Genomic DNA, 15,427 nt, shown 5'->3' on the forward strand with positions numbered 1-15,427 from the left:
CAACACACTTCAATGTGAGGTCTGTTTGTCACGCGCGAAACGTTAAGGTGGTACATGAGTTCTTGCCGTGTTTTGCTCGGCATGTTTTCGCCCGCCATTGCGCATGCAGCTGTGATCTGAGAACGATGATCCTACACGTTTGCCACCTTGGTGTTGTGCACATCATCTTTGACAAACTCCCTCAGGAAAATTATTTAAGGGGGGGATGTCATGTCTGGTGATCGTGGGGGCCAGGTGGTTGGTCCATCTTGGCCAATCCAGCGACCTGGAAATTTTTCATTCACGACGGCTCGAACGACTAAGTCCCCAATGAGGGGTAGCGCCGTCCTGTTTAAAAAAAATGATATATGTTGCAGGTCTTCAATATGTGGGAAGGAAAATCCTTCCAACATGTAGATGTAAATTGTTGAGGTCTCTGCATCCTTTGCAAAGAAAAATGTGCCCACCTCGTGGTCGTGGAGAAGGCCACACCACGCATTGACCTTTGGACTGTTGCGTGTGTTCAATTACCACGTAGGGGTCTTCAGAGCCCCAGATCCTCACATTGTGCCAGTTGACCTTCCCTGATACAGGAACGCAAGCTTTGTCTGTGAACATGACCTTTTTCAGGTAATCTTAGTCATCCGCTCAGTAATCTTAGGAAGGCTCTGCATGTTCACAAAACACTGTCCAAAGATGGGTTCACACAGAACCGTTACTTCATGGTGCTGCGGTTTCAGGTGCTTCATGTGCTGCAATCCAAAGTTTCTCGAGCTGTGGTGCGTGTGAATGGAATATCGTACGTTGAAGACTGGTTCATCTTGGATCATTGTCTCTTCTTCTGGATCCGCTCCGTATAACACAGTGTACGCATTTTGTCCAACGTAACTCGCTATCCAAGGACACACTCTGTGACGATTCTCATGGTAAAAATTGTTGCATGATTGAGCGACACTCCATCTTATGATACCAACTTGTACACTCCTTCCCACCTGGCATGTCTTAAATATTTTCACGTGAATTCAGAAATTGTTGACTGGGGGTGCAGCTGTGCTGCTGATGCAATGCTCCTTGTAGGCCAGCACAGGAATTTGTAATTTGGCCACCGTGCCGGCGATAGTTCACATACTCTTCGCGGAAAACACCGTGGGATCTTTAACGTCCACCAACTAATGCCGGCAGACGGGACGCCGAGGTGAACGTCCATCCAAGGAATGGCATACATATTGATGAACCACCATACTTGTGAAACACCAGGATGACAGTTTATAGCTGGGTCAGGATTGAAACCCAGGCCAAACAGCTGAGAGGCGAGTATGCGTACCTCTCGGCCATCCTGCCTGTCATTTGAAGCTGTGATGCTGCTCGTGAACAGTCACTGGGGAATACGTTCATTCGAAGAATAAGATTATACTCTTTGAATTCGGACTTATGGCTAAAAGGAATCTATGGTGGTGATGAGATTACGTTTTTAAATTTTGTGTTGTATTTTGAAAATTGATGATTGTCTGTCTCTCGTGAGTAATCTTACCCCCTCTGCCGGTTTCTCTCCCCCACAGACATTATAAAAATGCGTACAGCCACGTGCATGAGCTGCGAGCTTACGATACCAATGTTCTCGAGATAAAAACATTTGCTGGCTTCATTAATTACAAGGTGAAACCCTTTTCTCCAACATGACGCACATTTCAGTGATTTTTATACAGTGTACATGTGTGCGCGCATGCAAAGGTATCGGCTTGTTTGCAGATTTCTCGTTGGCTCCAAGCTGTGGCCCTTTTTCCTATCCTCTCATCCACCTGAAAAATATTTCTCTCTCCATTTACCGTGTCGGTCCTCTTCACTCGCTTCAACACTTCTGTCTTATCCTCATGCTATCTTCCATTTACTAATGTAAACAGCCCTGTTGTTTTAATGGTGCGTTTCATTTTAAATAACATTCGACGCTAATGTTTGTGTTTTTTGTTGGGCCCCCTCTCGTGTTTTGGACTTCCTTTTTAGGTCATCTCTACCGAGATGACCTAATAAAGCCGGACCAAATGTCCGTCAACAACCTTTCTTTCTGATCTTGATGAAACTTAGTATGTGGGTAGAGGTCGATGAGTGTTGCACGACGATATAACTTTTGTCCGGGGTCAAGGTCACGAGGTCACGTAAGTTATAAAAATCGCCATTTTCAAAACCTATCTAGTCTGCCATTCTACAAGATATTCGGCAACTGTTTATTGATTATGATAGTAAAAAAATATTATCTTGTATCTAACTGGACAGATTTTTGAATTTCTGTCCCGTTTGGCCGCCACGTAACCTGGAAGATTGTCAAAAACACCTCCTGGTACAAAGAAAACTTTTTACTTCCGGTCTTGATGAAATTTGGTATGTGGGTAGAGGTCGATGAGTGATACCCAACGACATATTTTTTCCCCGGATTTGAGGTCAGCGTTAAGGTCACGAGGTCACGAAAGTTGTGAAAGTCGCCATTTTCAAAACCTATCTAGTCTGTCATTTTAGGAGATATCTGGCAACGGCAACTATCTACGATAGTAAAAACATTATAGAGATGACTGTCACCCCCACACGGGGGTACTTTTTCATATTAAGGTGACAAAATAAGAATGCATTTTTTTAAAGTTTCAGACTAGACATGTCTGCAATGCAGATTTTGCTGTTATTTCCTTTGTCTTCTATTCCCCCCTCTTCATCTTATTCCTCTTCTTTAACAGCCACAATTATTCCCATGTTCTTCTGGCTTTGGCTGGGGGAAGCTTGGCCCAAGTCTTTCACGACATAACTGGCCAGGCCTGACTTCTGACCAAGGTCAGGGCAGGAATTTGGAATTTGTTCAGGGTGTCGGTGATAACTCGCGTACTCCCAACGGAGGACACCGTGGGATCTTTAACGTCCACAATTCCAGCTGACCGGACGCCCGTTTTAATGTCCATCCGAGGGACGGCACACACATTGATGAATCATTGATGACGGCGAGTGTGCGTACCTCGAGGCCACCCTTCCAGCCCGCGTCTACTTTTCCCCCTAAATCTTTTATTCGAGCCGCACCTCGCAGGGGCTGCATTCAGGGAATGGATTCATATCTCTACCTATCCCCATTACCTTACATTTCTCTGTATTAGATTTTATCGACCACTTCCTGGCCGTTCGTTTTGAAGTGTCTAAATATTATGTACCTATCTATCTTATTCCCAGTATTTACCTTACCAAATAACTTGTGATTTTTTTTTCTGTGAAATTGATGTACAGTGTTCCTATTTATAATCTTATTCATGAGGAGTCCAAAAAAAGAATTCATTTTTCCTGTATTTCCACTATAATTGAATTTGTAAATGAACAGGATTAGAACATCATAAATATATGTGTAGACCCTCTCGAGAGCAGGCCCGAGCTGCTCCAATGGTTGGCAGCGAGTGCCCCGGAAGCAGTGGGGGAAAGATAGCAACATCTGTATATGGTGGAAGAATTGCCTTACTCAGCCAGTGGGTCGCCCAGATAGCTCAGATGGCAGAGCACGAGTTCGGTTTTCCAGAGGACCTGGGTTCGATTCCCGGTCTGGGCCCGTAATGTTTCCCACATATGGGACATTTTCACAAAAGCGGGCCAGGTAACGGTGAAGAACAAACTAAAAAAATCAACTTTCTTTGATATTCTCGAAATAGTGCTTGAACCCCTTATAAGGCCTAGAAAAATGTTCAAATGATGTCAGCAACGCAGGATCACCATAAGGCCTCTGCACTGACTGGGCAATACATGCTTGATAAAAATTCTCGGACAGTCTTTACCGTTACCTGACCCGCTTTTGTGAAAATGTCCCATATATTTATAATTGAATTCCCACCCTTCCCAACCACTGCCCTCCCCCAACCCCTCAAAAAAAGCAAATTAAAAAATATATATATATATATATATATATATATATATATATATATATATATATATATATATATATATATATATATATATATATATATATATATATATATATATATATATATATATATATCATCCTTGAGCTGTTCACGATTCAAAATTATGAACGAGTACAGTGTCCCCTTGAGCTCTCATTTTGTTTTACAGATCCAGATTATGCCTCCTCATTATGTTGAATCTTCTCGAGAGTTTCAAACCATTTGTTCGCAAATCGATCAACGGTCTTCTTCTCATTGGTGCATCAAGTAGAATTGGGAAAGCAAAAGCCGTTGTTGAAGTAAAAGCTTCGGCACTGTATTACCTAAAAATGCGTAGTTCAGTGTATGTAGTTTTTCCCTCGTCGTCTTTCATTCTTAGCTCGCCTGTTCGAAGAACAGAGAGCTATAGCGATACCCCCGGCATGAGCGTCAGCGTGAAAATGTTAACATTTTTGGTGCAAGTTATTTAGAAGCTTGCCATTCATTTAATATGTGTACTAGGATGCTGATATTTGGTATGGAGGTTCATTTGGGGTATATTTTTGATGTAGTGAAGTTGAAATAAAAAAAATGTAAGTTTTTTTTTTTTTTAATTTTTGACCTGTTTTTAACTTAACTTTTTTGTCGCACATCAACGTTAAAGTTTTTGGTGCAAGTTATTTAGAAGCTTGCCATTCATTTAATATGTGTACTAGGATGCTGATAGTTGGCATGGATGTTCCTTTGGGGTATATTATTTTTGATGTAGTGAAGTTGAAATTAAAAAAAAAATTTCAATTTTTTTTAAACATTTTTGACCTGTTTTGAACTTAACTTTTTTGTAGCACATCAACGTTTAAGTTTTTTTCTTTTCTAATGTTTTTATCTACCACAGTATTTTTTACTGATTACAATATACAAATACATATATTGCTTTAAAATTATTTGGATCAGACTTCACTGCAATGCTTTATTAAAAATATTATTAGACTAGTCTTTTAAAAACGAAAAACGATAAATGTATAAACAGGTGAGCATTGGGTGGCTTTGACACCAATTCTGGTAATGATTAGTTTTCAGAACTTCATGTGTGACAATTTGCACCACAGGCCTCCCCTCTCACCCCTCCCCCCCTGCCCCCGCCGTGTTATCTATCTTCCGACCATGAGTCTTCGAAACCCCTTGTTATTTTGAATTATTTTTATTTTGCATCTTTATCTCAACCATCCATTGTAATATGTGTCTCTCTTTTGGAACTGGGTATTGTTATATTCTCCATTTCTCCTTTGTGAGTATCGCTTCATATTCGGTATTAATAAGGCACTCCAGTTGCTCGTTCTCATTTCCCTTGCCATGGCAGCCGATTCCGTTTGCTCGTATGTCCGTAGTGTTGCAAACCACAGGGATATCGTTTTTTTTTAATTCCTCCTCGTCGTACGTGCGGTTTTTGTTTTCTTTCGCTGGTAATATGAGACCTCTGAGAATTGACTGTTCAAAGTGTAACCATAATACCTTCATTTTCTGTGGCAGATCTGTCGCCTATGCTTTCAACACAACCTTCCTCTGGATGCCATATCGAATTTTCGCAAACATGTTGACCTGTGCAAGACAAAGAGTGGTTCCTCTGAGCTCGCGTTCGAGCATGCTGCTTGGATGGCAAAACAGTGCGTGCCAGTCTGCAAGTGCACACTTTTTATACCCATTGGCATGCGATGTTTATAGCTGCAGAAATACGTGGGTTTGGGATTTGGCTCAGGATGGGTTTGGCTCAGGATAGCCTTTGGACGCATATACTAATGGATGAGATTGGCTTGGCTCGTGTATATGAACTCGTTTAATGGTATTTGAGCTTGCATTACTATATGCAAATAGCAGTTACTCCGTTTACCATGCCATTCCAACACTAATTAAATTGTTTTGGAAAAGTGAGGAAACAAACTTGTTGGCATGCTGTATTTGTGAGGGTGCACGAGTATGGGGAGGAGGTTAGGGGGTAGGGGGATCATATACTATTACAATTTATTTTTGATGACGACCTGGGATTTACAAGAAACCTTACAAAGCAATATATGCGGTTATCAATAAGCATACAAACTATTTGTCGCATGATTATATCGGCCGTAGGATCCCATGCTTTTCTTTTTTCCATGATTTTGTCCTCATCTATGTCCTTGTCCTGTATCTTTGCATAAATGGAATCGTTACGCACGAAACAGTACTGTAAACCATCTCGTGTAGGTTCATGTCAAAGACATTATCATCAAGAGCACTCGACCAACCATGCTCTCCTGTTGTCTCGGGAACGATTCGGCATGTGTTTCATGACCTCCGCCACCGAAGGTGAAGGAGGTTATGTTTTCACCCCTTTCTATCAGTTTGTTTGTGTACAGGATATCTCAAAAAGTTGTGCACGGATTCGGACGAAACTTGGTGAACAGGGTTGGGTGTGTGGCAAGGACGAATTGATTCGATTCTGGTGAAGATCCGAATCTGGATACGAGAATTATTTAATTTCTTAAGTGATTCTTCATGATTGAGAGATTGGGCCAAAAACATTATAATACTGTATGGTGTGATATTTCAAAAATGTATTGGGCCCGATATGTTCTCATGGATCAGGCATTACATGGCGGAGGTATGCGCTCTACCAAGTTCCCTTCTAGTTGTTACTGATTTCATCAGGCAAAATGAGCAGGAAGAATAATAATAAGAATACCTACCTGTAGCGCAAGTCACCATCTTAAAAGAAAAACTAGTTTGAAGCTACAAACATTTACTCTCCGAGTTGAAATGGGTTATGTTGTTACTGCAAAACGTTGTTGGCAGAATTGGAATATCTTGCCCAAAGCCATGCCCATCAACTGCATTTTATGAACAATGAAATGCCGAGTGTTTTCTGAATTTTTCTCAATCAAAAACCATTGAGGGGATATTAAGTGCAACTTTTGATTTTAATTGGTTAATTTAATGTGATTATAGTGAAATGGGAACTTCAGGTCAAATGCTTTATCGTTTGTAGAAGATCGGGGTACAGAGGTGAGGGGTTTAAATGGCCACGAGTCCACACTTGCTGCAAGGCAGGTTTCTTTTCTGTATCCCAAGTTTAGCCAATGACAGACAGGCATGTGAACAGGGTGGAGGGAAGATTGGTTAAAAGCATCAACAAAAGTAGTGCTGCATGATCGCAACGAGACAAGATTGGGCATGTGGGTTTGCAAGCGAACTATGAAGGAAACAGACTCAAAAGACTGAGAAGCTGTATGGGAGGGAGGTATTTGGAAAGGATATTAAAGGGAGATGAAACATTTTTAAAATTTTATTCAAATAAAAGAAGTTATGACCAATGTGATGGAAATTAAACATTATTCCTTATCTTTGGAGAGGTCACACTCTCACACTCTCACACTCTCACATTCACCAAGTATGTAGACTTTTTGCCAGATCGATTTGGACAGTTCACCCTAACTTGAAATATACTTTTCTTACCCTGCCGGTGCATATTTTCCTACTGAATAGCACCTGCTTTATAATGGTATTTGAAATTCATTTTTAATCAAAATGGTATTAGATGAAGATCTGCTTGGCATTTCACCATGAAGTGATGATGAAATTGTTGATGGGGAATACGAATGCTTGTGACATGTCCACCACATTGCTCATTCCCTCGTGATATATTTTACGCCACCTCCTCGGGTATTGAACCACGTCACCTCATGTTGAAAATGATTGACGGATTAGGCGACAAGAATGTTAAAATGAGTGATGAAGACAAACTTTGTCTGGTATTACGTTGATCACAGAATAAGTCAATTGCGCTGGCATGAAGGCAAGCACATCCACTATCCAATGAGAACTATCGTCGTGGTTTTTCACAGAACTGCTCATCTGCAAAATTGTTAAAAGTAGTCGGTAACATCAAAATTGTTCTAGTTAACACTGAAAGCCTATCACGTAGAGTGAGTACTTGTGGTACACCCTTTCATCTGATGGGGAGAATTTGGCTTTGATACTTATATGGCTGAATTGCACCAAAAGTGAAAGGTTGTTCAGGCAATGTAACGGTCTCAGGCTATTTTTAAGTTGGGGACATAGAACATCATAATATAATGGGCGTAAGCCTGGAACTTCTAACACACTTTTCTCTGAACATATTCTGTTCATACTTCAAAAATCTTCACATTATGTGTTCCATGTATTTATGCAGGTGATAGCGGACTCAAAAAAATCAAACATAGATAGAATTTTCAAAGAGGGAATTGATGACCTCACAATCAGCAGCGTTCGGCGGCAAACCGACGGCCGGGTCCCAGACGACGTGCTTTACTGAACTAAGTCCATGAGTTCAGGACGTTTGTTCAACTCGGCATTGAAGACTTTTATCCTGCCATGTTGTTAATCTGTTGATGGAGGTAATAGAGAAACAATGAATTTGTCAAATCATTCTTGTTACTCATCCGGCACTATGTGTCAAGACCATCAATCTAAAGCAACCGCTCTCAAACTCTACCATGGGCACCCAGACACGCCACCAATATGAACTGAGCTGTTGAATGCGGTGCAAAACATCCAAAGAAACTACCGTAACCGAGTATTGTGACCCGTCGTTGACGGGTATCTGCTAGTCAGTTGTAATTGAGGGAGTAATCAATGCTTTGTCTTTCTATGACATTATGGAAAATACTGCACTCAAGACTTGAATACTTTGGTTGGGGCCCTTTCACCAATCAATGACAATCTGCCTTGCCACAGTCTTTGTAATTGGTGTGAGGACAACAATATTGAAAATTTGCAGTGACTAGTGATGTTTCCACTTAGATGATGTATTGTCTTCTCCTTTTTCTTGTTTTTTTTTTCTGCAATGCTTTGTTGTCAAAATCGTTGATATTATTATCATATTTTACTGATTCTTGATCTTTATGTTGAATGAAAATGGAGTGAAAGGTGGTTTGAAGTTAGTTCAGATGAACTGCGCATGTTTTGGTACAGGTATTCAGTGTTCGGAGATCTTTTTGATGAAGCGATCAAACTGGGACTGACTGCTATTCAGACGCAGCATCCTGGCTTTTATTACCAGCAAGCTGCATACCGTGCGCAAGATCGCAAGAAAATGGCATTGCAGCTCTGCAAGCCATTGGTACTATTTCTACGAAACATAAGGAACACATTTATTAAAGTTGTAAAATGCTATCAAGTTCCCTGTGCCCGCACTAGCAAGTTGCACCAGATTCCATACAGGGTTAGGATGGAGACTGCAAAAACGCAAATGGCGTCTTCTGTCATCGAGCCGGCAAGCTGGGAGCAACAACTCACATTTATTGCCATCGCTGATGCAATTTAAATGCTCTAATGGTGGTGAGGTGCTCCATTTGAAACGATTTGTTTGATATATGTAGCGTTTTGATGCCCAGCATCCGTAATAAAAAATTGTATTGGTGTGAAAGCCGGTGACCAATTCCAAATGAATAGTCGGATGCACGTGTTGCTTAATTGTGAAAGTTTGTGTTTAGTCTTATATTCTCCACCATGGTATCCACAAAAATGCCACCATTTGCATGTAATTATAAGTACCGACTGGTACAGTCACCTCATACCTCTTGTCTCAGAAATCTTGTGCACTGCAGGATGCACGTGAAAATGAAGCAGTTTTGAGGCTCTGGTAAGAAATATTAAACACGGGGAAAACATTTAATGGATATATGAGGGGAGTTCACAGATGGTGTAGACTCTTTATTCTCGAAAAAATATATCAAAACTGCCAGTGTTCAGGTAGATGGAAACACGTACTTTTTCTGCCATGACCACCGATTTAGCAACAATGAGAACGCAAGCTTCCAGGCTCGGTCTGCTTGTGAGCAGTTTGTGAAAATCTTCTGGAAAACTCAGTTTGTAAGGTCCTTGGATTCCAGTTATCAAGATATTCTACCTGCTATGATGGTGTGGACTCTTTATTCTTGTCTTTGATCCTTCTGAATATCCCAGCTCAAGTGAGGCATTGGAAAAATATTGGGAAAATCCCATTTCAAATGGAAATTTTGGAAAATACTTCACCCAACAAGGTAGACTGTTCTTAATTTGAGACTTTCAAGAGGCATATTGTCAGCCACCTCAAACAAACAGCCAAATCTGTTCCTGACCTTTGCAAACTTCTGCTTGTGTGACACAGAATCTTATCCTGTCCTTGCTCTTGCTTCCATTCTACTTACAATAATTGTGTGCAGTTTTGACTGAATGTGGCTTCAGTCATCAAAACCTTAATCAAATAGAACAATAAGTTGTCTCAAAACCATCAGTTTTCAAAGATTGCTCCTGAATTCTATTGAGGGGCCCTCCTGTTCCAGAATTTTATTTTTAAACAGCTGTTGAGTGGAGAAAGAGATTTATTGAGGTGCATATTTCAAATTTACTAAACTAATCTGGCACTTGACCTGACCTCAAACATCTTAGTCATTTTCATCATTCAAATGCAAATGCTTAGTACATCCATCGCTGAGTCATTCCCAAGCAGTTATGTAATAGTTTTGGTTGTCGTTTCATATTTGTAGTTTTATCTAAATGGTTGATTGAATATTTTGAATTGGGAATTGTTGAAACGGGTTACAGTTCAAGCATGGGCATTCCCTGGCCACTTTTGAGTTACTTTCCAGTGTGTAGTAAATTTATTGTTGACATTTCACCAATAAAAGTCTGCCATGAATCTTTAAATTGTAGTATTAGGTGTTTTTTTTCAGATTTTTTTTGCAGGCTCTTTGTATTTTTTTCAAGCAGCAACAGATTCACTCTTTTATGACAAGTTACTGCCTGGAAAGAAAGCATTAGATATCACATAATACATCTACAATTCAGCAACAATTTCATTTGATTAATTTTGCTCAGATACTCACCCAGTAATTGATAAATTCAGCAGAATATTACATTAGTACATTGGTTCCAAGAAAAAAAAAATCTTTTTTTCAGATTGGTGAATATTTTGACTCTGCTTTTATATTATAATCCCAGAGGAATCCATATGTCTGGATTCCTCTGTCATATATTATGTATTATAACATATATATATATATATATATATATATATATATATATATATATATATATATATATATATATATATATATATATATATCACACACACACATCAATGAAATAGCTACTCTGTTACTGCTTGAAAAAATACAAACAGCCTGTAAAAAAAAAAATTTCTGAAAAAAACCAACTAATACTACAATTTAAAGATTCATAGCAGACTTTTATTGGTGGAATGTCTAATATATATATATATATATATATATATATATATATATATATATATATATATATATATATATATATATATATATATATATATATATATATATATATATATATATATATATACTTGCATAGACAAACATTACTTGATTACACCAGAGAATATTGAAAGGACAAACACATACAAGGTCTGGCAATAATGTTCCAGGATTCAAGAAATAGAAATTGTATTGTAAACATCCTAATAATGTTTCGTGGTCACCCTCAAAGTAATCTGCCTTGGTCATCTATACACGCTTGTCAACGTCGCCGCCATGCTTCAAAGTACCCTTGGAAATTGTAGCTAATTGGTCACGGCTTTGGTTCTCTTCTATTGCTACAAAATGAGTTCCTTTCATTGGAGTATCAGACGTCGGTCAGATCGGACCAACATTCTCACCCTTTCGACATTTTCGTCTGTTTTGTCAATCGTGCCCTGACCACATGTCATCATTCACATCCATTCTCCCTTCCGCTAACTTCTTAGCCCACTCAAACGCACATGATCTTGACATTGCATCTTCCCCGTACACCGAGCTTCTACTTGTCGAAAGTGTCCATGCCACTTTTGTTTCATTTTACTAAAAGCTTGATGATCATCTTCCATTTGTCAATCTTCAAAACATGATTGCAACACTTTTATCATTTCAACAAATCTCCAGTATGGCTACAAAACACAACTGATTGATACAACAGCTAAGACAGTACTGACAGGAGGATTACAATGCATGTCCAATTACGAAACCCAAGCCCGTGCTGCCCCCTGTCAAGAAAAAAACCATCAGACGTGGATCTTTATTTTTCTTGTCAGACCTCGTTTAGAATGATGGATTTGATCCTTCGTTCCTCACATCATGAGCCAAAGGTTCTCATGGGAATGCTATTAGGCCTATTTGTCTAACAAGTGCTGAATGAAGAGTAGATTATGCAAGTGTCATTGGGTACAATGATCAGCTTGGGTTTCAATTTTGAAATCAGATTTATTTTGTCTTTTAAAATGTCATGAACAAAAAAGAATATGGAACATCTCAAACCTTCTATTGTCCTGTTTGTGGAAAAGAAATATTGTCTTCAAGTTATTGCAATAAGAAGTTTACTTTTGTTGTGCTGGAGAAAACACTTTCTATAATTGTTAAAAAGCCTAAGAAAAGTCGGGGCTTCCTCTTTGTGCTTTTTCAACATAATATTTCGTCACTTTGCAGGAGGTAATGTGTTGGGCATTTGCATCAATGACTTGTACACTAACAATTTGGATAATTCTCACGTCTCTACCACCCCAGGCCAGTGTAGCCTACCCTCTGCCAGACCCTTTGGAAACTCCCAACGGGAAACTCGACTACTTTGGCCAAAGGCCTTGGCGGCAAGGCCACCAGAGTGAGTAAAGGTCCCGCTTGGAGACGAGTAATTCAAGCCAAAGGAGAACTGTAATTGTTATTTGAGTACAGTGTTGTAAATTTTCTATTTTAACACTTGCTCACCCATATAGTCACAGAAGTTTTTATGTTTGAAAGAATCTGGCTTCAGGATTTGGTCCACATGATACAAAGAAGAGAATAATCATTATTGATAATAAATATTATTATTGGTTTTATTTATCAGAGGATTGTCCTCAAGATTTTGTTCAGATCGGGGAAGTTTAGTCACTATACTTGAATACTATAACCTTTGTTCATCTTGATTATAATTTATCAATACAAACCAAGACTTGCCTTTGAACAGATTAATACTACAACATTCAGTCTGTCGTCAGATTTGATGGGGTGATGAGGCATCCATCTACAAATTGCATGTATATCAAGGGTACATGACTAAATTGAGAGAAGGGGGTGGGGGGGGGGATTTGGAAGTAAGCATTGGGTTGGGAGTTGTATAAGAGGTTTGCTTGGAGATCCGAGTCTGAGACTACTGGTTCTGGGTTTGCAGCATGTGGACATACTGATCGGCAGCTGCTCCTTTCAGGTCAACCAATATAAGTTCCCTGGACCAGATACGTTGTGTTTCACTGTTTTCTTTTAATTCCTGTTTTGCTGGTGGGGGGGGGGGTATTTTTTTTTGGTATACTTAGTCGAGGCTCCTATAAGAGCAAACGCGCAGAACATATAACAAAGGGAGAAGGAGATAGGGGTGAGAGGGGGGAAGCACGCATGACAACAGTGGGGAACAGGGGCATCATGAGATCTGTGGAAGAGAAAGGGATGGGGAGGGGTACATGGGGTAAACAAGATGGACCTGGTGGGAAGAGTTGGATTGAAGAGAGTGTGGGAGTTTGTTCCAGAGGTGGGGAAAAAAAGAGGAATGAAAGAGTGAAGGTGAGCAGTGATTATTGATTTTGTCAGTTTCACCGGAAGGGGATTGCTGGTAGACCTTGAGTGCCCTGCAAAAATATTTGGTGGGACAGAGCAGGGGGTGCAAAGCTGGAGAGGAGTCAGTAGAAGACAGAAAGACCACCGACCTGTCTGTAGTGAGAGAGTGATAGACCCGAAGACTCGGCTTCATCGCGGGAGATACCAATTATCCTAAAAGCCTTGGTTTCCACAGTGTGTAGCCGAGCTATGTATGAGGCAGGAGCATCAGTCCAGAGGGGAGAGCAGTACTCCATCAAGCTTTGGCTGAAAGCTTTGTATGTGGTTAAGAGCTCAGGTGTACCAATGAAGGAACTTGCACAACAGAGTATGCCCAGTTGGTGACTGGCTTAAGAGGCCAGCTTGGAAATGTGGCTTCCCCAGGAGAGATCATGATAGATAGTAGAACCAAAAAGCTTGAGAGATGGAACTTCTTCAAGAGGACTGTTGAGAAAGTAGATTGGTGTCGGGGGGGGGGGGTGCATATGGACCTTTTGGTGAGACATCGTGAGAATATGACATTTATCAGGATTGAAGGACATGTTCCAAGTGTTTAACCAGCATGTAGTTTTTATCTCGGTCTGCAGAAAGTGAAGAGGCTGCTGCCTGCTGATCTGAGGGATGAGAGATGGTGTGACAGATGGTGGACTCGTCATTAAAAAGATCAGGAGGATTTTCCAGAGAGTTGGAGAGATCATTGATGAAGATCGATTTAAAAAAAAAAAAAAACACAGGGCCCAGGACACTGCCTTGATGGACTCCAGTCTGGACAGGAAGAGGAGATGAGAGAATTCAATTAAGAGCCACACATTGACACATTGAAAGTTTGTGAGTCATGAGTGGAGATTGCCTTATATGCCATAAGAAGAGAGTTTGATGAACAGTGCGGGATGCCAGACCGTATCGGAAGCTTGTGATATGTCTAAGGAGATGGTTCTGATCTCACGTCCAACATCGAGAACATGCATCCATTGTTGGGAAAGCAGAAGCAGCATATCCAGGTACTAGTTGGGTTGTGCCTTTTTATTCGTTTTTTTTTTCCAGGTATTGTTACTTATGATCCCTCAGCTCAATGCATTTCCCCTTTTCGCTCAAAAAATACAAGCAACTTGACACTCCTTCACTCTGAACAACCACAACAGCAACAAAAAAAACGCTCATCTCTCATGCTCAGTTACTCATTTCCTTATTCCTCCTTCTTTTCTATATCCCCAAACATTTCCTTATTCCTTCTTTCCACCCTTCTCCCTCCCAGCTTTACCTCTTCCCCACACCCTCCCGGTCCTTCCAATGGTGACGGCTCCATATACATCTCTCTCAGATGACATGGACCAACTTTTTAATATATATATCTCTCTCTCTCTCTCTCTCTCTCTCTCTCTCTCTCTCTCTCTCTCTCTCTCTCTCTCTCTTTTTCTCTCTTTCTCTCTTTCTCTCTCTCTCTCTCTCTGTGTCTCTGTGTCTCGGTGTCTCTGTGTCTCTGTGTCTCTGTGTCTCTGTGTCTCTGTGTCTCTGTGTCTCTGTGTCTCTGTGTCTCTGTGTCTCTGTGTCTCTGTGTCTCTGTGTCTCTGTGTCTCTGTGTCTCTGTGTCTCTGTGTGTCTGTGTGTCTCTGTCTCTATGTGTCTGTGTGTGTCTCTGTGTCTGTGTCTCTGTGTGTCTGTGTCTCTGTGTCTCTGTCTCTCTCTCTCTCTCTCTCTCTCTCTCTCTCTCTCTCTCTCTCTCTCTCTCTCTCTCTCTCTCTCTCTCTCTCTCTCTCTGTCTCTGTCTCTGTCTCTGTGTCTCTGTGTCTCTGTGTCTCTGTGTCTCTGTGTCTCTGTGTCTCTGTGTCTCTGTGTCTCTGTGTCTCTGTGTCTCTGTGTCTCTGTGTCTCTGTGTCTCTGTGTCTCTGTGTCTCTGTGTCTCTGTGTCTCTGTGTCTCTGTG

The 15,427-nt window shown here is 40.5% G+C and overlaps 1 protein-coding gene across 9 annotated transcripts in view; it reads left to right on the plus strand.

The window, feature by feature from the left end:
• Positions 1-15,427, plus strand: part of TRAPPC11 (trafficking protein particle complex subunit 11) — a 204,981-nt gene that overhangs the window by 79,024 nt on the left and 110,530 nt on the right. For all 9 annotated transcript variants that reach the window (XM_085881171.1, XM_085881169.1, XM_085881174.1 and 6 more), the window contains exons 8-11: positions 1,539-1,635; positions 5,409-5,542; positions 8,865-9,012; positions 12,443-12,536. In XM_085881171.1, coding sequence (XP_085737297.1) covers positions 1,539-1,635; positions 5,409-5,542; positions 8,865-9,012; positions 12,443-12,536 — 473 coding nt within the window. The remainder of the gene's footprint in view (positions 1-1,538; positions 1,636-5,408; positions 5,543-8,864; positions 9,013-12,442; positions 12,537-15,427) is intronic.

Source organism: Eptatretus burgeri, chromosome 5 (assembly GCF_056783735.1).
Source record: "Eptatretus burgeri isolate ZD-2024b chromosome 5, Ebu_testis_v1, whole genome shotgun sequence".
In the NCBI taxonomy this organism is placed as follows: Eukaryota; Metazoa; Chordata; class Myxini; order Myxiniformes; family Myxinidae; genus Eptatretus; species Eptatretus burgeri.